The sequence below is a fragment of the Neomonachus schauinslandi genome, chromosome 5, assembly GCF_002201575.2.
Source record: "Neomonachus schauinslandi chromosome 5, ASM220157v2, whole genome shotgun sequence".
In the NCBI taxonomy this organism is placed as follows: domain Eukaryota; kingdom Metazoa; phylum Chordata; class Mammalia; order Carnivora; family Phocidae; genus Neomonachus; species Neomonachus schauinslandi.
The window spans coordinates 50,874,020-50,899,091 of NC_058407.1; the positions used below are offsets into that span (position 1 = coordinate 50,874,020).

The window sequence follows — 25,072 nt, forward strand, 5'->3', positions numbered from 1 at the left end:
TATCTATCTATCTATCTATCTATCTATCTATCTATCTATCTATCTATCTTATCCTATTGATTCTTTCTGGAGAGCTCTAACACACTGTTTTCTGTCTTAGCTGCCTAACAGGAGGAGAAGTTACTATCAAAGAGAAGCAAACAGCAGCCCGGGCCAAATCTTGATCAACGTAAATGCTTGGGGCCTTGGTTTCTTCAAGTGCTAAAAGGAAATCATTAATTTACTTCTTACGCTGGCAGCAAAATGCAGTGGCATAATACGTACAAAGTACTTGACACACAGTCAACACTAAAAAAGTGGGGTCTTCTCTTCCCTTGGTATTAATGAGCTGTTAGTGCTAAATGGGAGCCATGAGGCCAAAGAAAGCTAGTTGGCCAGATCCCACGCTAGGGAGCGTGCTGGCGAGGTGCCCAAATTCCACGATAAGTGATGGCATCCCAGGCTCTGAACTCAGAGCCTCACACTGGCTTCTGGCTCGGCTCCCACACCATCTATGTGGAACCTCAGAAAAGTATTTCATTTGCTTTCTCATCTGTAAAATAAGGGGTTCCTTTCAGTTCTAAAATGTCTGTGATTTATTAGTCGTTATCATTTCAGCTTTGTTCTTGGTTCTGTGTTTGAATTCAAATCACAGGAAGAAACAACTTGGACCATACCATTAATTGTAACAAAAAATAAAACAAACTTCGAGCAGAATTAACTTTTCAAAATACTTTTTGCCTGAATAATGCCAATAAAATCTACCAAAATCTATTTTAGGCAACTTTTATCGGGTTTTCCTATTAGCTTGATTTCAGTTCATTCAGTTTGACTAATAAACTGATTTTAGGAGTTCAGCTCTGAGGCAGGTAGACCAGACAGCTATATTATTCATATTTACCCTTTAAGACTTTTTTGCTGATGATTATTACTAGTAGTATTTACCCTCTAAGACCTTCTTCAAATAGTAGTTCCTTTCTAGATACTCATAATGTTTATTCTTTGCTTGGCTCTTTACAAAGAACTGAGGAGCGTAGTCTGAGATTTTGTCTCGCTATTACAAATTGAGGGTTTTACATTGCAAACTGTCTTTGTAGTAATTATAACTTGCAAAACCCATTACTCACTCAGTTACATAAACTGGACTTCATTAGAGTTGGCAGTACTTAATTTCCTGGGTATAACTATTTCTTTTTATGAATCCTTACAGAGTTTTAAGTTCATTACTTTTTTCCATCATAAACTAGTACACCCTCTAAAAGTCTTTGGAAAATACAGAAAAAGAGAAAGAAGAGTGGGAGAGAGAAAGTCATGGATAGTTAACTCACATAAGAAAATGTTAACATTTTGGTGTTTTTCCACCTAGTGCTTTTCCATTCAAGCACCAACTTGTGCCCCTTTTTGTTTGTTGTTTGCTTAAGGACAGTGGGGCATTTTCCCATGTTATTACATATTCTGTAAACATGATTTTTTTTACCAGCTACACAATAGTCTGTATTATTTAAATGTTCTCCTATTTAGATTGTCTCTAGATAATTTTTCATCATTATAAATAACACAGTGAAGAGCAACCCAATGCATAAAACTTTTTCCATGTTAGGATTACTTCCTTAGGACTGAGTTCTACAAGTGGAATTTCTGAGTCAAAGCACCTGATCATTGTTCTGCTCTTGGCACATCCATTAATGCTGAATGGCTTGCCATGGTTACTCCATACTTTCAACAGAATTATGTAAGGATATCCTTTTTGATATTCTTCCGTGGCTTATTTCTAAACCTCTAAATGAAGCTTTCCAAATGGTACTGGTGGCTGTTGATTTGTGCCTGCATTTTTAAGTTCTGATGAGTTTATCTCAGCAGGAATTTCATACTGTAGGGGGCAGTGACGGATCAGTAAGTGGCTCTCCTACTTTTCCAGAGAAAGAGATGCTAGGTCGGTCAAGGTAAAAAAACTACATAGGGATGATTATTAATTGTGAACACAGAACTCTTCAGATATATATTAATTTCAAATTACAATTACAAATACAAAACTAGAGGGTGATTTCCAAAGATTAAAATAGGTCATTCCTTTTTAACATAGCAAGGAAACACATTTTCTATTAATTTTAAGTGAATATGAATACATGTATAATTTTTCTGCATGTTTCATGTACATATGTAGATATATATATTTATTCAGAAATGTTTTAAAATAATGGTGAGTGGAACATTTATTTCTGCACATGTACTCTTTAAATAAATTTTTTACATATTAAGTAATTTATCCTCCCAACACTCAGTGATAGAATTTTCTCGATTTTCAAAGGGACAGGATAGAGAAGGATTAGCAAGTAGATCAACTTCAAAGCCTAAAGAGCTATTGTCATCAGTGGCTAGAACATAGCACTTTCTAAGAGGAAGAATGGCATGTTCACTACATTATATTACTACAAAATAAGGGAACTCTGAGCAAATAAATATGCCTTTATAGGTGTTCCATAAAAGGGAAAACAAATTAATTTGCTGATCAGAGCTCCCAGAGCTGTGTATCCAAGTGGAAGAAGGAGAAAGAGTTGATATAGAGGATTCTTTAGAGAAAAGTACTCAGGCATCTAAAGAGCTGGTTTCATCTGACCCAGCGGTCTTGATGTGAGTAAATATTCTGCATTTTAGACTTTGAAGTGTCTGTGAGCTTGTCCTGAATTTGCCCTCTATGGGATAAAGTGGTTCAGGGAAGAAAAAAAAAAGCCTGGTAGGTAGACACAAATTGTTGTTTATAAACTGCTGGATTCTCTGCTGCAGAGCATCTTCTGCAGCCACTTCAAAGACAGGAGCCCTCCTGGACTTCTTTGAGCAAAATCTCCTGCAGCAAACACGTGGCAAACAAAAGGGAAATGGGCAGGTCTGATGGAGGGAAAGCATTCTCACTCTAAACAATCTCATCAATTGGTTATCAAAATGTGTCTCTGCATTTTGAAAACATCAGAAATCGATAAAGGCAAAAGTGTGCATCCAAGGATATCTGTGCAGCAAATTTCCAGGTTTGCATGTTTCTGGGAAGATTACTCATTAGGTCCTAGGTCGTAAGAGCACAGAACTAATATACTGAGACTTTAACATTAAGAGCTGACTTTTTTTTTTTTTAAGATTTATTTATTTATTTGAGAGAGAAAGAGATGGGAGGAGGGGCAGAGGGACAGGGAGAGAGAATCTCAAGCAGACACACACTGCCCCTCTTAGCCAAGAGCCCGACATGGGGCTTGATCTCACGACCCTGAGATCACGATCTCACCACCCTGAGATCATGACCCTGAGATCACCACCTGAGCCGAAACCAAAAGTCAGATGCTTAGCCCACTGCGCCATCCAGGGGCCCCAAGAGCTAACTCTTTATCGAGCCCAGTTCTCTATCCAGTTATCTATGCAGAATGAACTCTGCTATTCTCCAATGCTCAAGAGGGACTCTGTGCTAAACCCTGGAAGGATTTGTCAAGTGCTGCCTCCGCTCAGAATCACAAACTCTCAGAAGGGAAGGGAATTTTAAAGTTCCCTTCAACCTCCTTAGTTTTCAGATTAGAAAACCAAGGACCAGAGGTGATGACGGAGTTTCTGAGGATCACAGAGTTAGCAACAGAGATGGCAAAAAGAGCACGTATCTTCTGATGTTACGGAACCTGACTGGATCGCCCAAGGGAAGAACCAAGCGGCACCCGGAGATCTTGGAGGATAGGAGGTTTATTTAACACCGGCGGGCTCAGAGGAGAGTGGTCTCCAAAGGTCTGAGCCCTGAGCACAAACAAAGGGGGCAATTTATACACTTCTACTTCTGCATACTTGGCACTTTTGGCACATGTGCAAAGCGGGGCAGGGAGAAGAACCCGGATTGGTGCGCGCAGGAAGCTGAGCAGAGAGAAGAACCCAGAAGAGCCCCGGGGCAAGGACTGGGACTCTCTCGCAGGCTCGGTCGGCCATCTTAGGACACAGATCTTCCTTATCACCGACAGCCAGAGCAGAGCTTTCCACTTTGTTTCAGTCTGAAACTTAAGTCCGTGAGAAGGTAACATCACCACATCACAATTCAACAGTCCCATAAAATGTGTAAGGAAAGAATTGCTTGTAACTTTTCTCCCAGAATAAAGAATCAGAAAGTCTGTTTTTAGGTTACACAGTCCAATAAACACACATGCATACACATGCACGCACATGCACACACACGCACACACACACTAATGTGAAATTTTGAGGCAAAGCTGGATGGGTTAGTCATTGCTCTGAAGAGCAGAATGAGGCAATAGCTGGATAGGGCACTGCACAGTTCTGGCCATGATACATTTCACCCAGCACCAGTGCCCAGGACGCGGTGGGGATTTAACAATGGTAGTGCCCCAAATCTCAGGCTAATATCAGCGTTGGGTTCTTTTTCTCTTTAATTTTAACATTAGTGTAATGGAGACGTGGTAGGGAAGTATCATGGAAAGCATGCCGAGCCAGTCCTGATGGACGGGCCTTAGAAATATAACTTAACCTCCTTGGCCCTCAGTTTCCCCAAATGATCTCGTAGACTTTTTCCAGCTTTAAAGTGTCAATTTCCCCCTTAGAGGGACTTTGTGAAAAGACTGACCTGTTCACACACCTCTCTGAGGTCCCTTATTGTGGAAATCCCAACAGTATCAAAAGAAACACACAAATTTTTCAATGAGATTTGGAAAGTGTTTATTGCCAGATAATATATATCTTTAAAAATAGCATTGTTTTTACATGACTCTGAAATCCTGACCCTGTGCTAACCTGTTTCTAAAAGCCTGGGCTCGTAGGTTGGCTTTTGTCTTCCATCCACTGCCTATGGAGGAAGAACAACATGATGTTAGCACAGATTGTGCTGACCCTTTTGTTCTGTTGTCCTTCTCTTAATTCACTGGCTCTTTGGAGATGAGTTCTTTCCCCTAGAATCCACCAATCCTATCATTACAACTGCTCTCCTTCTTCATTTTTCTTCCATTTAATAAACGTGATTTTTTTCCATGGTACTAGAATTTCTATTACTTCAATTTCCTCTAATATCACCCAAAGAAATATGGCACAACTGAAGAAAATTGGGGAAAAGCACTAAAGAGGGAAATACATAAGAAAAAATGCCAAGATGATTCTTTTAAAAGGGCTGATGGAAAGAGTACTATGGAAATATTTACTCTCTGGGAGGAAGATAATTTAGAAATAAGTGTTAAGGAAGGATTTGAGTTCTCGGAACAAAGAAGCTTTGGAAGGATCAGGAAGAGTAGTACAGAGTAGCAGGAACAAATGGTAAAGCTCAAGAGTGGAAAAAGTAGACAATGTCCCAGCCCAGAGCAGGAAGAGTGAGGAGTGAATGCTGCCTGGGAAGCTGCTTGTGAATACAAGAGTCTTTTAGGGTCAACAGTAGATTAGCTGAGCAGGACGGGATCTCAGCCGCTCACAGGAAGCATACAGATCAATCTCTAACTACCTTCTGTAAGAACTCTACCATCATCTTTGGCTATCCAGAGTTTCATCATTTTGATGACCCACATTTTATCTCCATCCGGAATCTTCCTTGCTACAGTGAAATCTGGTTTCTTTTTGTTATACTTTTTAGGACTGAAGAACAAGAACCAAAAATTCGTTTACATCAAAGTAGGACTGGTTTTCCAGAATGATACGTAAATAACAACAACAACAACAACAACAAAAAAGGAAGAACTATAGACAACAATGAACTTGGAAAAGTAATCAATCTGAATACTTAATTTCAACAACACTCCTTCATAAGATTTTTTTAAATGATTTCAATAAACTTTTTAAAAATTTTATTTAAATTCAATTAATTAACATATAGTGTATTATTAGTTTTGGAGGTAGAGGTCAGTGATTCATCAGTCTTATATAATACCCAGTGATCATTATATCACGTGCCCTCCTTAATGTCCATCACCCAGGGACCCCATCCCTGCACCCACCTCCCCTCCAGCAACCCTCAGTTTGTTTCCTATGATTAAGAGTTTCTTACGGTTCAATAAACTTTTGATATGTTTTTCTAAATCTTTCTGATTCATTCATATCATTTAAAATAGTAGTACTTTTTTTAAATTTCCAATTATTTTTTAAATTGAAGTATAATTAATATACAATGCTATTTTCATTTCAAGTGTACAACATAGTTGTTTGACAATTCTCTACATTACTCAGTGCTCACCACAATAAGTGGAGTCACCATCTGTCACCACACAACGTTATTACAATCTTATTGGCCATATTCCCTCTACTGTGCTTTTTGTCTTTGTGACTTACTTATTTTATAACTGGAGGTTTGTGCCTCTTAACCCCCTTCACCTGTTTCACCTATGGAACCACCCCGCTCCCGCCTGGCAGTCACCAGTTTGTTCTCTAAATAGATACTAGCATTATGGCTAATGCTTGACACGAAGGAAGAATTTTACACACAGTAAGTTTCGTAATCAAGTTGACATTTTCCATATGGCAGAAAATTGCTAACTCATCTTCAGTTTGTGGTAAACTATGATTTTCCAGATCTGGTTTCCCTAGTTTTAGTTGCTCCCTTATGCCTCAGTGGTTGGCCTTTTGTCCCTGCAAATTTAATTCTGGTTTTAGTGTTGTCATATTTTAATTGATTAAGAATACTTAGAGTCTTCTGTCTTCCAGAGTATTAAGGCCCACTTAATTTTAAAAAGTCTACAACTTTTGTGAGCACCTTCACATTTTGTTTATAAAAGTCATGAAGAGGAATATCTGATAGATTGGTTTCCAAGACAAATTTGAATGAAACACCACCCAGTATGCACACCCAATACGTACCAGGCTGATGTAGGTTATGTTTTGGGTGTTACATAAATGCTTAAACCAATTGTTTAGCTATCCCACAGAAGAGTAAAGGCTGGATTTCCCAATTGTGAGAAAAAATAGATGTAGACTCTCTATTGCTTCTTGTTCTCTCTTTTGAGGAGGAACATTAATTTAGTCAGGCATTGTTTATTTCTTGTGACTCTATGCTGGTATCTAGGTTATTCTTCTAGGTGTGAGAGCTATGAAAACAGATACTATGCTGAAAGGTCTACAATTTCCAGAGCCATCCTTTTTTCTTTTTTGCAAAAAACCAAAAAACAAAACAAAACAAAGCAAAATGAACTCAGGAGACTCATTTCTCAATGCCTTTTAGTTTCCACACATTCACACAAATCATGATTTAGATCATATTGGCCTTGCTGATTTGTGTATATCTGGTTTTCCTATTGATCTATTTCTTTTCCTCTTTATGTAGCTTGTTGTTTTCTGTCATAACTGGGCAGAAACTGGACCGAAACCAGCTCACTCATACTTTCTTACAAAACAGTCAATCCAGGGACGCCTAAATGGCTCAGTCAGTTAAGCGTCTGCCTTCAACTCAGGTCATGTCCCAGGGTCCTGGGATCAAGTCTGGCATCCAGCCCCTTGGTCAGCAGGGAGCCTGCTTCTCCCTCTGCCTGCCGCTCCCCCTGCTTGTGCTCTCTCTCTCTTTCTCACTCTCTGACAAATAAGTAAATAAAATCTTCAAAAAAAACCAGTCAATCCAAAGATGTTAAAAGCTTGATCCTTCTCCCCTTTGGTGTACTGGTCTTCTTTGATCATTCTTGCGTGCGTGTGTGTGTGGGTGTGTGCGTGTGTGTGTCTAAGACTTTGAAAATACTTTTATAAAATAAATTTGAGCAGTTGAAAATAGACTGGTAAATAGTTACAGTCTCTGCATTTAGGAATTACACATAGTCAAATAAAGGAGATGCGGAGCCAAACATCACATTTTAAATGTAGATGGTACAATGAATGCATTGTGAGTCAATAATTCAAATTTTAATTAGAAAGCTAGTAACATATTTACAGGTGAAGAAGTTTATATAGTGACAGTAGAGTCACAAAGATTACTTTAATGGTGCTATTTTGGACTGAGGAATCTAAAGGTGTATGAATTTGCTGGAAATTAGCTTTGGCAACACGCAGGGTAACATTAGTTTCAGGTATACAACATAGTGCTTCAACAAGTAGGTATGTTATGCTGTGCTCACCGGAAGTGTAGCTGCATCTATCACCATAGAACACCATTATAATACCAACGATTATATTCCTTATGCTGTACCTTTTATTCCTGTGACTTATCCATTCCATAACTAGAAGCCCATATCTCCCACTTCCCTTGACCCATTTTGCCCACCCCCACCCTGCTCTCCTTTGGCAATTTTCACATATGTTCCAAAAGAAAAACAAGTTCATGGTAACAGGTAGCAAAACTGAATAAGGTAATACTGAGAGGGCTAATAATAGTTGGGAAAGAGAGGGCTAAGATGCAAAAATAACTCTTTTGATGTGTCTTCCCCCACCTTTAATTATTGATTTGGGCTTTATATACTCATCTCTCTTTAAAGATCTGATGTTTAGTCTAAAAGGATGGGACTCATCTTTCCTTGGATATCTTTCACTCTGTCAAAAAATATTCCTTCAACTCAGATTTCTTGTTTGTCCCATTCAATCTATCAGAGAATTCTGCTGGTTTGTTTTGTTTTTAACTACTGTGACCATGGGTTAGGTACTTTTCTTCCCAAATCTTTTCTTGTGTGTTTACTGCCCTTCCTCCCAAAGTGAAGCCAATTAAACTACACTAAACACATTTTAAATTTAGTAGTAGTGTAATATAGCTTAACGAGAGAGGGAAGTAAATTTCAATCTTAGATAATGTAGATAACAGCATAATGGCTTCCTAGCCAGGTCCCAGTTATTTGAGAACATTACGTGAGAAAATGCCTTTGCTAAGTGAATATATTTTCTACTTATATTTTTAACCATCATTTGCTGGAGGTCTTTTTCCCCCTGAAATATTTTTTAAAGCACACAAGCTACACAATTAAGTAGAAAGTTACTGGCTTTGACTAAATTGCTTTGCACAAATGAGTGCCTATTGGATTTGGGAGAAATATTTATTTATCCTTTTAAGCTTTCCAAAAATCCTGCCTGTTAATGTACCCACAACCGAGCTTAGGGCCCTGAAGAGTTCAAGGCTGACAGTAGCTGTGAAAAGTTTCATAGCCTTTTAAGAAAGTTCAACAGCTATGTTTGGGGAAGAAATATATGTATTATGCAAGACGGCTAGCTAATGCAGAGATTGTAACATATGGAATTCATAAAAGTCCAATTACAGGACCGTCACTGTTTGCCATGGTTTTAACTTATGTAAGTTATTGATTATACTTTCATGAGATCATAATCAAAAGGTTATTCTTTGGTAATGGTGTGTTAGAAGAGCCTTATCCTGAACTTCAAAGCCATCCTCAGAGCCCCAAGAACAAAGGCTGAGAAGTTTGAACCAGGGCCAGAATCAGTCTGTATGAGTTAACGATGTTCCAGACCATCCAGGAGCCGAATCAACCCTTCCATGTGCATGAACTTTCTCTCATCACATCAGATCAACAGTCATCACTAAAAGATGACAGTTGAGTCAGCTTTAATGTGCCTTTTCTTTTTTTTCTTTAATGAATCAGCCTGACTAACTACGGTGTTTGCTCGCATCTGCCTCGTACCCGTTTATTTTAACTGCAAAGTACTGTCATTCACTGTGCTCTTGGGAGAGAGTCATGGTCATTAACTAGGTTTACATTCAGGAAGGGGAATTGAAAGTACTAAAGAATTTACAGGAAATAATTCTTAGATACGAGAAAGCTAATATGTAACTTAATAATTAAAAAGAAATAAAGGAGGGTTCCTATTTGTGCTAATATTCTGGCATATTTGAAGTGGGCAAAATAGAAAAACCGTGAGGTTACAAATGGAAATACGCTGCCCGCTCTTTGGATCCTAAGATCCGTATGTAAGGACCCAAGGGCTTATTACACCAAATAAGCAAGATGCCACCGTGCATAATGACATCAAGCAGCCTTTACTGTTTCTCACAGCAGCCCCTGCAAACCTGTGGTGTAGGCTACTTTCTCCCTGGGCCTTTGGATGACTCCTCAGGCAGATCCTGGACTTTCTCTAGTTAGCCAAAGATAATAAAATGTCCTCCGATTACTTTCGTGCTAAGGTTATTCTCATTTCAGTAATTAAAATATCCGCTCCTGCGTAGTAGTTAAAATTCCAATCTTCCTTCACAGTTAAAACTCCCCCCCTCCCTTAGCTGCCACCTGGAAGGCGCTGGCTGACTCTTCTCATAGGCGCCTCCAGTTCCTCTAGGGCAGGAAGGCTGGGCTGCAGGTGGGGGGCGTGCAAACCAGAGACAAGAGGTAAGAGACAGGGCGTTGGTGTCACCTACAGCATTTCCTCTAGCGCCAGATGATGTTTAGAGCTGATCTTGTTATTAGGAGCACTTTCCTGGGTTCCTCCACCAGGCGCATCTGACCCCTGTGCCTATGATAGGGTGCTGCTTCCCACCTGCTGAATGCTGGTCACCGCAGTGCCCAGCCCGCTCTGGTCCTGCCACCACTGGCCTCCTTTGTTCTTTACCAAATGTGCCAGGTCCCTTCGCACGTCAGGGACTTGGCGCCACTATTCTTTCTGCTGGCATGCTCTTCCTTCCTATATTTGTTCAATTATTTACAAGTTTTTAACACTCGTACTTACCCACTTGTATCGACATAAACTTTTCTGATAAAGACAACAATGGAGAGTATGTTTTTTGGGAAAAAAGTACTGGTTTAAGTCAATAGTCTTTATTACCTGTATTGTCTAGACAGTGTTAGGCAAGGTGAGGGTTGCAGAAGAAGTCTTCGTCTCTGGCTTCGAGAAACTCTGATAATACTACTACTTGTCTAAACTTATGAAAGGAATAAGATTCAATAATAATAACATAATAATAAAATAAAAATAATTTTAAAATAAAGTCAATGTTTTAATCTCCTACAACCAATTTCTTGTATTAAAATCTGAATAGAAAGGAATCATGTGATCAGTGAAATTGTGGTTAAATTATACAGGACTAAAAAAAGAGTAGGAGGCGCCTGGATGGCTCAGTTAAGTGTCTGACTGTTGGTTTTGGCTCAGATCATGATATCAGGATCCTAAGATCGAGCCCCACTTCGGGCTCTGCACTGAGCATGGAGCCTACTTGAGATTCTCTCTCTCAGGGCGCCTGGGTGGCTCAGTTGTTAAAAGTCTGCTTTCAGCTCAGGTCATGATCCCAGGGTCCTGGGATAGAGCCCCGCGACAGGCTCCCTGCTCAGCATGGAGTCTCCTTCTCCCTCTCCCTCTGCCGCTGCTCCCCCTGCTTGTGCTCTCTCTCTACTCTCTGTCAGATAAATAAATAAAATCTTTTTTAAAAAAAGAGAGAGATTCTCTCTCTCTCCCTCTCTGCTCTTCTCCCAGCCCCCACCCCCCCACACACACACAGCCATTTTCTAAACAACAATAACAAAAATTATACTGTGCTTATGTTTCCAAAAACATGTTTGATTTTCCTTCTTGCCTTTTATGCTATGGATCAGTTTCAGCCAACAGCTCTGATCCTGACAAAGGTTTTTTGTTTTTTGTTTTTTGTTTTATATTATGTTAATCACCATACATTACATCATTAGTTTTTGATGTAGTGTTCCATGACTCATTGTTTGCGTATAACACCCAGTGCTCCATGCAGAACATGCCCTCCTTAATACCCATCATCAGGCTAACCCAACCACCCACTCCCTTCCCCTCTAGAATCCTCAGTTTTTTTCTCAGAGTCTATAGTCTCTCATGGTTCGTCTCCCCCTCCGATTCCCCCCCCTTCATTCTTCCCTTCCTGTTATCTTCTTCTTTTTTTTTCTTTTAACATATAATGTATTATTTGTTTCAGAGGTACAGGTCTGTGATTCATCAGTCTTACACAATTTACAGCGCTCACCATAGCACATACCCTCCCCATTGTCTATCACCCAGCCACCTAAAGTCAATTAACTCTAATTAATTCATAACAAAAACTTTTCCAAACTGAAACATAAACAGAAGGATGTCATTAGGTTAGCTGACCTTTCTTTCTTTGTTCCTTCTTTGATCCATCCAATAAATAGTTATTGAGCACTTTCAATGTGCAGGCACTGCTCTAGGTACTGGAACCCAGCAGTGAACACAGAGTGACGGCCCTTGTGGAGCTTACATCCCCTGTGGTGCAGAGAAAGAGACACAGAAATTCTTAAATGTTTAAATGCACATATATCAAGTGATGATAAGTGCTAGTGAGAAAATAAAGCAGCAAATAAAAATATGCATGGTGGGGGGTGCTGTCTCAGAGGGGACGGCCAGGTGAGGCTGCTTGGATGAGCTGCCATTGTACTAGAGAGGAATAAAATTAATAAGGGGGCAAGCTATGTGGCTATCTGGGGGAAGAGCACACCAGCAGAAGGCATAGTTCATGCCAGGTCCCTCTGATGGGAGTGTATCTGGCGTATTAAGGAAGCAGCAAGGTGGGGCGCCTGGGTGCCTCAGTTGTTAAGCGTCAGCCTTCAGCTCAGGTCATGATCCCAGGGTCCTGGGATCGAGCCCCGCACTGGGCTCCCTGCTTGGTGGGAAGCCTGCTTCTCCCTCCCCCACTCCCCCTGCTTGTGTTCTCTCTCTTGCTGTGTCTCTCTCTGTCAAATAAATAAATTTAAAAAAAGGAAGCAGCAAGGAAGCTGGTGTGGCAGGACCGGAGAGTGGGGACCTTCAGTTAATGAGCATCCAGCCCAAGGGGAAGTATTACCCTATCACTTACGATGTGTTATTCTCCATGAATTAAAGCTCATTCATTCAACACAGATACCAATATGAGGCTTTTTTTTTTTCTTTTTTAAAAAGCCTTTTATTACAGAAAATTTCAAACATAAACAAATATTGACAGAACAGAAAAATAAACACCCATTTATCCATCACCTAGATTCAAGAATCATTAATTCACGGCCAACCATGTCTTATCTACACTCCCTACCCGTGACCCCCTCCCATAGTATTTTGAAATAATCTTAGGTATCATGTCATTTTATCTACAGATATTTTAGTATGTATCTATAAAAGATTAAAAAAACTTTTTTTAAAAAATCCTCAAAACCGGGGTGCCTGGGTGGCTCAGTCGTTAAGCGTCTGCCTTCGGCTCAGGTCATGATCCCGGAGTCCTGGGATCGAGCCCCGCATCGGGCTCCCTGCTCAGCGGGAAGCCTGCTTCTCCCTCTCCCACTCCCCCTGCTTGTGTTCCTTCTCTCACTGTGTGTCTCTCTATCAAATAAATAAAATCTTTAAAAAAAAATCCTCAAAACCATTAAAAATAGTTCCCTATCATAATCAAATGTCTAGTTAGTGTTTAAATTTCAAACTTTGCTCATTAATGTCATCCATTTTTAAAGGTTTGTTTATTTGAGTGAGAATCCAAGTTAGGTACACACACTGTGGTGGGTTGATAAGTCTTAGTTCTCTTTTAATCTGTAAGTTTCCCCTGTCTCTCTCTTTTTTTCTTCCTTCAGATTTTTATTGAGGAGACTGGGTGTTTGGTCCATAGTTTCCCATACCCTGGATTTCACTGATTATATGTTTGTGGTATAGTTTTACTTGTCCTTCTATCCTCTAAATTCCCTGTAAAATAATAGTTAATAAGACATTTCTAATTTGTTTTAAAGGTAAAGAAATATTCTCCCTCTTCCATTCCCCCTGCTTGTGTTCTCTCTCTCGCTGTCTCTCTCTCTCTCTCTCTGTCAAAATAAATAAATAAAATCTTTTAAAAAGGGGGGGGGGACCTGGGTGGCTCAGTCGTGTTAAGTGTCTGCTTTCGGCTCAGGTCATGATCCCAGGGTCCTGAGATCGAGCCCCGCATCGGGCTCTCTGCTCAGCGGGAAGCCTGCTTCTCCCTCTTCCATTCTTCCTGCTTGTGTTCCCACTCTCACTGTCTCTCTCTCTCTCTCTCTCTGTCAAAATAAATAAATAAAATCTTTAAAGCTAAAGAAATAAGATAATTCCAGTAAGAGGTGATTTATCTATTTTTTTAGGGTACGACTAGTTTGACTCAAAGCTTGTATTTATTTTTTTTAAACAGCTTTTGTGCCACAAAAACTGTTAGTCACTGGGGATTCAAATAAGAATAGGCAAAGACCCTTCCATAGAAGAGAGTTTAATGGGGAAGACAAGTAAATAGACTGTTCTTGGAAGCACAAGAGTAAAGATAAGGGGAAAAGTATAGGAAAGAAGGCATTTTTTGAGTCATGGACTCCTTTAAGAATGTGATGAAAGCTAGGGTCTGCTCTCCGCAGAAAAATAGTCACATATATATGAACACAAAAGCTATGGATTCTCTAAGGGTGCATGGGCCCACATTCAGAACTCTTTTTAAGGTGCCATTATAGAAAGAGAAACATGTGAAAGTCATTAGGGAAAGACTGATGAGAGAAGGAGAACTCACAAAGACTGTTGCTATAGACAGGGCAAAAAAAAAAAGTTTATTATAATAAAAAATTTCAGAGAATATGGATGGATGGAAAGTGCTCATTGGATTTAACAATTTGGAGGCCATCTGCAATCTTTTATGAAGACATTTTAATAGTGATAAGGACAGGGGTGCCTGGGTGGCGCAGTTGGTTAAGTGTCTGCCTTCGGCTCAGGTCATGATCTCAGGGTCCTGGGTTCCAGTCCCCTGTCAGGTTTCCTGCTCAGCGGGGAGTCTACTTCTCCCTCTCCCTCTGCCCTTCCCCCCATCGTGCTCTCTCTCTCTCTCTCTCTCTCAGATAAATAAATAAAATCTTAAAAAAAAATAATGATGAGGGCAAAAGCCTTACCATAGTGAGAAGACCGATGAGCAAGAACATTGAAGCCATGAGTATAGATCTCTCTGGAAGCATTGTAATGACAGGAAGGAAGAAAGATAGCCTGGTAGAGACAGGGTTGGGTTTTTAACCTTTTAATCATATTAATATACATGAGGAAAGATGACATTACTGTTAGAGCCAATCTCAGAGGAAATAGGAAGGAAGCAGATTGAATGTGAATGTCGGCTGTTTGTAACTAGATGGAGGGAAAGTTGAGAGAATTCATATCTAGCAATCTCTGTTTTCTTTGTGAATTGGATATTGTCACCAGTTGAGTGATGATAGCAGGGATGGGGCAGAGGACTTTGGGGAAACTATGGAATTGGTGGGTGTAGGAGAAGGGAGAGAATAGGGATGTTTAAAAGAATTGCTCGGGGTGGGGGGGGGCGCCTGGGTGGCTTAGTCAGTTAAGCATCCGACTCTTGATTTCAGCTCAGGTCATGATCTCAGGGTTGTGAGACTGTGCTTGAGATTCTCTCTCTCCCTCTGTCCCTCTCCCCACCCTCTCCCTCTCTAAAAATAATAATAATAATAATTAATAAACAAATAAACAAAAGAAATCCTCAGGGGTTTTAGAGGGCAATTCAAGTGGCCACATAGATTAGCCAGTCTTCAGATTATGGATTTTCATCATCAGTGTTCTCCAGGAAATTGCTTCAGTTCTGCCTCAGTTTCTCGTTTCCTTAAAAAGGTTGAATAATGCATGTATGAATAACAGTTTTAAAATAGCAAATATCTAGAGGAATTTAGAAGATTAAAAGGGCTGATGACACTGTATGTTCTAGGCAATCACTTTTTCTGAAATATAAAAATAAATTTATAGTGATGACTGCTACTTGAATCTTCTGCTGGTAACACTAGTTCCCTAAATTTTTAGACTTTGAAAGTCTGTAACTATGAAATTACAGACTTTTCTTTTCTGTTTGGTTCTTAGGTAGGAATAGAACAACTGGTCATTGGATGATATCTTATAACATAGTATTTTGATATATGAAATTGTGATTATAGGAACAGAGAAGTCAAAAAGGCGTATTTCATATTTACCAAATAGTTCAAAACACAAAGTCAAGAAGGAAAGTCTTTTTTTTCTGTTTTTTTTTATCAAGAAGTAAGTTAATACTGTCCATGTGGATTCAATAAAAATATATTAAAGAATATGAGAAAACTACCTGAAGCTAAGACTTAAGAAAAACATGACCTAATGTTAAATATTTTGAAAGCCATCACTGAGAATCTACTGATATTTCTAAGTCAGTTAAAAATTTCCAAACACTTGGGTGCCTGGGTGGCTCAGTCGTTAAACATCTGCCTTCGGCTCAGGTCGTGATCCCAGGGTCCCGGGATCAAGCCCCGTGTCAGGCTCTCTGCTCCGCGGGAAGCCTGCTTCTCCCTCTCCCACTCCCCCTGCTTGTGTTCCCTCTCTCGCTATCTCTCTCTGTCAAATAAATAAATAAAATCTTTTTTTAAAAAAATTTCCAAACACTTTTTATCAATGGAATGAAATAAATCTATATCTCAGGAGATAACTATACATTATAAAGAGCTCTGAAAGAAATGGGACATTAGTCTTGCTTCTTTGGAGCTACTTATATGTGTTACACAGATTTATTTGGACATTTTATAAAAGTCATTCTATCCTAAAAAATGTGATGTGCTAAAATATACCGCCATGTGAATTGCACGAAGGGGAGACCAAGGTAATGAGATACTGATGAGGAATAAATGCACTGCATGAGGTGTAAGGGTAATTGCTCAGTTGTGAAATTATTATCCAGGACAGAGCTCTTAGCCCATTCTCTTCTCCCCCACCCTGTATACCTGAATACCCAATGACTGCTTCTGAAGCTTTAAGAAAAGAAATATTCAAATATAAATCTTGAGATAAGAAAAAACAGAAAAAATATTCCTTTTCCATTTTCAAGAGCTGAAATCTCCTCTCATCTCCTCTAGAGCACCTGCATTCGTACCGCGGCCTTCTTAGCCATCCCACATTCTCCAGTAATTAGCGTCTTACTCTAGGAGAAGCGCACGGCTGTGCTCCCGAGGTCTCTTTTCCCACACCTCCTGTTTGGACTTCTCCTGGTGCACTTTTCCCACACCTCCTGTTTGGACTTCTCCTGGTGCGCAGGGTGCCAGCTGCACCCCTTAGAACAAAGTTTTCTTTCCTCAACCCCTTTCCTTACACCCCCCCCATATTGTCCAATACTGTCCTTCTTGGTGCCCAGTTTTGGGGTTGCCATTGACTCATAACTTTGCAAATGCTTGAATTAGGGCAGGCTTACTGTGCGAAGGAGGTCCTTGTCCCAGAGCCTCCAGGAATAAAGAGGAATGAAGCTTTCAGAAGCCTCACTGCTGCCTATGTTGCCCTTCCCGTGGAAAATTTTGGCAATCTGGTGAAAGCAGTATGCTGAAGGGGGGGAGGGGGCTGTATTTTTAAGAGCCTACTTTGTCTGCATACTGATACCCTTTTTCTCCGTCTTTAGAAGAACTAAAAAAAAACAAAACAAAACTCTTTTCCATTCCCTAATGTTTGACTTTTCTACTTCTTTGTTACCCGCCCTCAAAAAAATAAAAAACCCTAGGGGTGCCTGGGTGGCTCAGTCGTTAAGCATCTGCCTTCGGCTTGGGTCATGATCCCAGGGTCCTGGGATCGAGCCCCACATCGGGCTCCCTGCTCTGCGGGAGGCCTGCTTCTCCCTCTCCCACTCCCCCTGCTGTGTTCCCTCTCTCGCTGTGTCTCTCTCTGTCAAATAAATAAAATCTTTTAAAAAAAAAATAAAAATAAATAAAAAACCCTAGCTTTTGGTTTTATCTAACACAAAACAGCAATATAGTGCTCTATTACATTGCTTTTCTATCTTTAGGAATCTTAAAAGAGAGTGACTAGCCAGTGATTTGTCAGATAGCCAGGTCTGTTTCTGGTTTGCATGAGCAATGGTGATTCCAAACCGTAGGAGGAAAAAGATGGAAAATGTCTTGGATATTTCAGATTCATGTGAAGCCAAACTGTGTGATCTCCTGCCAGTTTTAGTTTACAAAACTTTCATGGTCCCGGATGTGTTTACTTGGACTTTAAGTTTTAATATTACCATTATATTCCAATAGCTTTACTCCCTTAACCCAGCCTGCTAACTGTGGTCAATGGCAGTGTGGATAAAACCAATTACTAGAACAGAAGGACGAGGCTGATCGAGATTCTCTAAGTAGTGTTCATTTCATTATCAATTAAGCCAAGACCAGTGAGACAATTAAATAACTACTCTGCGTGAGAAGGAACTTTTTCTTTTTGTTTTTGAAACAAGTTCTTCTTAGAGCCAGTTTCAAAAGAAGTCATGAAAGAAGTCTTTGTTGATATTTCACACTTTCCCAGTGACACTGTAATTGCATATTATAATTTGCAGAAGGCAAAATTTATATAAATTTATATACAGTTTTAAAAAATTTATAAACTTAAAATTATATAAATAACATATAATTAAAATTATATATATGTAACTTATAGAAGAGACCAAGTCTCTTCTGAAAATATGAACCAGAAGAACATTGGACAACGTCATGTTTCAGAACTGGACCTTATCCACATTATCTGCTTATATTTATGCTGGGAGCCTCATTGCCAAGGTTTTGTCCCTAAATAAGCATAAAACAGTTACAAACTACACAGAGGTTGACTGGATATCAAATGTCAATATTTGTTTCATTGCTCTTTTTTCAAAAATGTTCTCTATTCTCTATATATGCTGTGGTGACTGACCACACAGCAAAGTAAAAGAGAATCTTTTGACCCATAAAGGTAATTTAGCAATTGCCAAAACAGAAAAGCTGATGTCCAGTCAGTAAAATCAGAGGCTAATGCCATTTCACCATAACAATGTGAATGGAATGTTCTGGAATGCACTGGGCTTACGCATCTAGATGCTTCTCAGTAGGTCATTCATTCATTCAGCAAATATTTATTAAATACCTGGTTGTACCCAATGCTGAGTCAATCTCCAGGAGAGTGGTGGGGGACAAAACATAACCCCATCCTTAACCACAAAAGATCCAAACTGTACATGACAATACATGATATACACATGTGAAAAGTTTAATAATAATACAGGACAGTATATGTTTAAGGGCCACACTGGTTTGAGTCCTACTGCAGGCCAGTGTAGGTGAAAACACTGGAATATAGGTATAGCTATGGTGTGTTCAGAGCAGGCCAGTTGAGCTCCAGAAGAAGATCCCTGTTGGGGAGTAGTCTGAAATAAAGGAAATTTGGAGCCAGACTGTGGAGGACACTTACCAGGCTGAGGGCCTTATCCTAGAGATAAGGGGTAACAGGACAGCATTGTGATATGGCAAAACTATTGTTTCCATTAGATATATTGGCTCATCTCATGGCAGAGATTTTAAAGAGGAAGGCTAGAAAGATATTTCAGAAAATGTTATAATAATGCCAACATGAGGAAATAAGGGCTGGGTTAGGGTAGAAGCAGTGGGAATAAAAGGCAGGGACAGAATCAAAAGATTATACAAGGAGAAAGGAGAAAACTTTGGTGTCTGTCTGGCTGTCAGGAGGTGAGTTAGAGGCAGGAAACAATGACTCAGAGGTTCAGTACTTTTGTTATTGGAAAAATGATAATACTGTTGACAGATACAAAGACATCAAGTGAGGCAGCTGGTTTGGGAAGGTAATGAATGAAGCTCTGTGCACACAAGCTTGGCCATGAGGCAGTGGGAATGGTTTTCGTTGAGTGAGCATCACTGGCCCAGAAGGAAACAGTTCCATCTGTGCAAGTGCCTGAGTTTTAGGATAGAAAATAAAGGAAGAAGAGCTGAGGCCTGAGTCTTAGTGATTTTTAATGATCAAGCTGAGAGGAGGAGGGTTAACAAGGAAATGCAGGAAAATCACGACATGGGGGAACAATCAGCAGAGTGTCCCAGCATCCAAGGATAATGAGTTGTGAGTCTGAAGGATGAAATTTTGCAGGGAGGTGACAAAAAGAATGCCCAAGAAGAATGTGAGATCTGGCAATTTTTGGTCTAGACATTCAGGCGTCAGATTATTTTAAGCATCGGCTGTGCTGATTCGTTTTGTTTGGGACTTTAACATCCAACTCTTTTCCTTTCCTGCTTACTTCAGTAGATTTCTTCTTGCCCTTCGTGTACAGTGTAGGAGCTATTTCAGATCACACTAGTCATGCTCCTACTGAATGCCTGGCTAATCTGAACACAACACAACCCAACACAACATAATGTATGCTATAATACCAGGTTCTTGTGAGAATTAGATGAACAGCGACCAGAGTTTAGTAAACACTCAATAAAAATTATTTGTGAATTTTCAAGCTTTATGGCATCTGTATGCTTTGTATCTGTGAATCGCCTGAAACTTTCTTCAGGACACTGATACCTTTATTGTTCCAGTGCTCCTCATGAACACTTAGGTCAGCATCATGATACATGAAGTTAAAAGAGGTTTGAGAGCCGTGGTTTTATGAAGAACCTTTGATTCTTAACTCAGAGGCTCCTGTAATTATCATGCTAATATATTAGATTAAGTAGGCACCACAAACCCAGAACTTCAAAGATGGAAAAGAAATACTGGATTCTCTCTGTTCCTCCCCATGGTTAATGCAGTTCCCTGCTTCCTTTCTCCGTGTCTACCCAAGAAAGAGTGCCAGAGTGAAGGCCTTCTGAGTTGTCCCATTTTGCCGTTTAAATGATATCTTCCTCTCTTCTGGAAAGAACGACCTTAATATTCAGCCAAGTTGCTTGGAAGCAAGTTAAATGGCCTCCAGCACTCACTCTTCTCTTGATAATATTTGGGTGTCTTTTATACTTCTCCATGAAAAGAAAATTTACTGCGTGGCAAGCCAGGCCAGCAAGGGTTTTCAGCAACTTAATTTAGAAGTGAATTATTCTCCTGAATAGACCCATTCTTTGTTTGAATACAGGCAATCTTTTCATGTGCTTCTCAAATAAGCACCCTACTTACCTCTACCTGAGTTTCCATTAGTGTCATTTAATAAAACAAAATGTACTTTTCCCTAATAGGGTTTTCATGCTCTCCAATATGCCACCTCCCTGTTACAGTTCATGCTCTGAGTTCCTTTTATCTAAGTAATAAATCTACAATCTGTGTTCCCAAACTTGAAAGCAAGCTCGCTGTTCTCTTTGGCATAGAATTTAGGTTTTATTTGCCCCCAGATAAGTGTTTCCAGTGGAGAGGTTTGAGACTAAGACTGTTTATGATATTATAAATGAAGTAAAAATGGAAAGTCTTGTCTAGAACTTAAACTATGACATTATAAATCTATCATTTATTTCATCCGCCATTTTTCTTTGGCTTTGAGGGAAATATTTTAGCCATTGAAGTTAATACTTAAGTTAAATGAGGAATATAGGTCATCTCTACTACATGGTAATGGTAACTGTTTTATAGAAATATTTATATGGCATGGGTGGTTTTGGTAGTTCTGTTGATAATGACAAAATGAAACAATGAAAGAAGTCAGTGTCAAGATCAGAGACAAAGGGTTGGTCATTTCTAAGTAGTTTTCAAATTGGAATTTTTAAGAAGGCAATGAAAACAGTAGATGGACAAACCCCCATATATACCAAGTATGAAGGAGGGTGTAAAATTATATATCTCAGAAATTACAGTATCATTAGCATCTTCAAAAAGAAAGAACAACAAAAAAGAACTTTTCTCTGGAAACTGCCTATTGCTGATAAAATCCAAGCAAGAAACTGTTTTGACCAGTTCCTGTCCTGTGATATAGTCTTAGAATTGCAGTAGAAAAACTGATATTTACTGATTCTCAAAGAAATGAAAGGCACACCCTAAAACCTTTAGTGTGAAATTTGTTATTGATAAGATGAGAATATTGGCTGTCCGGACAAATCCATTAAACGTAGCTGCATAATGCTAAGCAGTCATGCCAACGCTAATTACAAACTCTCTGACACTGAATGTAATGGATTCTGAGGTTGCCAGCCTACTTAATGTGGTCATAGTCAAAAGCATCAACAGGAGACCCAGAGGCTCTATGGAGTTGTTTCTGGACCCTGAGTGAAATTCTTTCAGTTCCACATTCTTTGAACATCAGCAAAAGTTTTTGAGAGACACATTCAGAAGCTACTTTATTACTACATGTTGTTTTCTTAAAGCACACTTTCAAGGAGGGACACCTGGATGGCTCAGTCAGTTGAGCGACCGACTGCTGATTTTGGCTCAGGTCATGACCTCATGGTCTTGGGATCGAGCCCCATGTCAGACTCCGCGCTCAGCACAGAGTTTTCTTGAATTCTCTCTCTCCTTCTGCCCCTCCCCGCCCCTCACACTGTCTCTTTCTCTAAATAAATAAAATCTTAAAAAAAAAAAAAAAGCACACTTTCAAGGAGACAAACAAGAGATAACTCAAATTGTTACATGAGCAGAGTCTCATGAAGTAGAGGTCCAAGAAGAATATTTCATTTATGATCAGATCAGAGAATTATACAGAGAGAACCAATGTTATCATCAGCCACACAGAACTGAAGCAAGATATATAATTTAATGTTTGTTTTTAAATAAATGTATTTGTTTCACTATAAAAGGCATGGAACCACTTGTAGAAAATTTGGGAAAAAATCAATTAGCATCAATCCTACACAATCATGTTTTAATATGGGTAGCTAGTCTTTCATCCTTTTTCTTATTAACACACACAAAAATTTTTAACTTATATTTAATTGTATTTCTTATTAGTGCCCTTTTAAAGTATATCACCCATATAAATGTAAATTTCACTTATACTGTGATGAAGTTCGAAAATATAATTATGGAACCGCAAATGACAACTTACGGTATTTGAAGCAATCTAGCCACTGAAATGTTTTATTTTCAGCATGCTTTATTTAGTATAGCATGCTCTGTCCACTCAGCTCTTCTCCATCATTATATGTACTGTTAATTCAAGTGTTCAAAATAAATCTCGGGACGTGGTATGCATTACACAGGTGTTTTTTTATGTTATTGTTTGCTAGTTGTTATTACTGTACTTAGTAATACAAATAACCCAGTTATTAATTATAAGGGCATACAACACTAAATCCTTTCATAATGAAAACTAAAATATGTTTTAGAACAAAATGTTAAGTGATAAACATGATCTAGTACGGCACAGAGATGGTGGAGGTCATTTAAAACACCTGGATTCACAAAACACTAAGAAGGAGCCCACTTTTAATAGTTGTTGGTTTTACGGCAGGGTCAGAAATAATGTTCTCTTTTTCAAGGACATTCATTCCCAACTGAATTACCTTTCTTGATGACACTCCTTTTTTTCATCAGACTTCTTGTAATCCTCTGCCTTCCCTCAAACAGGGTAGGAGTCGACGGTCTTTATCTCAGGGCCCTTCTGGTGAATGAATTTAATAAAATTAATTCACGAAACTTTGTTGCCCATCTAAGGACCCTGCATGGTGGTCATCTGGAACACTGCCACACCCAAAGAAGGGGCCGCAGTGGGAGTTTAGTCAGATTTCCTGGGGAAACCAGGAAGTGTTTCCTAACACGCTGCCAGTGTTGCCAGTGTCCCCACAAGAGCTAAGATCACCCCTTTGCGTTGTCATCCTCATATGGAATCCTTAATACCTAATACATTGATGCTATGACATAAGGCAAAAAATTGTGTGCATGTCTACCAGGTAGCTCTTAATATCTTCCATACTGGGAAATAAATTTGATACTGACTATAAGAAAGACCATATTCTATTTTAAACGTCATTCTGGCCCATGTTTATGTAATTCATAATTTAGTTAATTAACCCATCCAAACTCTGCATATCTCTACAGGTAACTGCAGAACCACTCAGCTCGCCTCTCATTTTGGCATCTGCACTATTTATTGATTGTTCTTTATTCCCAAGCAAGAACACATTGTTTCTATCACAAATCCTTTGAATGACCCAGTTGAGAATCAGTTAAGCATCAAAGCTCTCCAGGGAGATTATACTTCACTATTTTCAGTATTTCATGACTATTCAAGTAGCAGGAACCATTTTCTCTACTAAACTTAGTGGGGAAATGAAAATGTTTACAATGTAAAATTTTATAGCGTGTTGTCATATTGCAATGGTGTTTTTACACTTTTAGGCTTTTCTCTCCAGAATTAAATTGAGACCTTAAATGTAAACCTGCCAAAGGGAATGATACTGAAAAATAAATATTCACAGCAAGTTCATTACATTTTGGACTTTCTTATCTTCTTTGCCAATAGCTTACTGCTTTCATTATCCCGTATGTATCACAGCTTTCCAAATTCTGATCAAAAGACTCACCTCAGCTTTGAAAAGAATTAAACAATGACCCAAGAAGCTGAGATGGGTTTTCTAAGGACCAGTTGCTGATTGTTTTGACACCACTTGTTTCCTTAAGAGCATTTTTTCTCAATCCTTTTAAGAGACAGCAACTAAATAATATTGTTTAAGCTAAAAAGCTACCTTATGGATATTTTGGATAGATGTTATTAATGTTTTTAAAAGCATCACTTCTCTCCAAACAGAGTCTAATTCTAGAGTTCTAAAATCCAGAAGGGGGAGTTATGCCTACACAGTTTTTTAGATGTCATGTTTTCCAGATTTCCTCTTGTGAAAAATGTCACTCTCCCATCAGAGGAGTGACCAGTTAAGAAATGCCTTCTCACACTCCATGGTTCCCATGGTACTGATTGTCAATGCCTTTTGTTGTAGGCAGAATACTTCTATGAATTCCTGTCCTTACGCTCCCTGGATAAAGGCATCATGGCAGACCCAACCGTCAATGTCCCTCTGCTGGGAACAGTGCCTCACAAGGCATCAGGTGGGTGGTCTTTGCCTCTGGGGGGGGGGGGGGGGGGGGGGGATGCTTACACTTAAAATGTAATGGTGATGGGAATAATATTCAAGATCTGGAAGTCACCCATCAGAGGAATCATGGAATGTTTTCCTGAAGAGATCTGATGAGTTTAGGGCAGCTCGATTATTATGTCCCTACCTCCTTTGGGCAAAAAATTAGGATGGGAGTGACAAAATGGCTGTTTCCTAATTTGCTAAAAACTCAACATAGCCCCAGTTCATAAGCGATTCCAGATTAAAAAAAGAAAGTCACCACATTAGATATATCTGGCCAATAAGTATGAATTAATGTAGTGTCCATAAATGTGGCAAAGATGCAAAGCAAATGATTGGGGGGAAATGGGATACATCGAGAAAAACTTCCCGCAAATGAGCATTGTATTAAACAGGAATTTGAAGGAGCGAAGAGACATGGAAAAGTAGGAGAAAAGGGTTAATATTTCAGAGCTGATCATCCT

At 39.3% G+C, this 25,072-nt stretch overlaps 1 protein-coding gene across 1 annotated transcript in view; it reads left to right on the forward strand.

Moving 5' to 3' along the window:
- WIF1 (WNT inhibitory factor 1) overlaps nucleotides 1–25,072 on the forward strand; it is a 67,795-nt gene that overhangs the window by 17,034 nt on the left and 25,689 nt on the right. Inside the window, exon 3 of the mRNA XM_021678626.1 lies at nucleotides 24,471–24,579. Within this exon, the coding sequence (XP_021534301.1) occupies nucleotides 24,471–24,579 (109 nt within the window). The remainder of the gene's footprint in view (nucleotides 1–24,470; nucleotides 24,580–25,072) is intronic.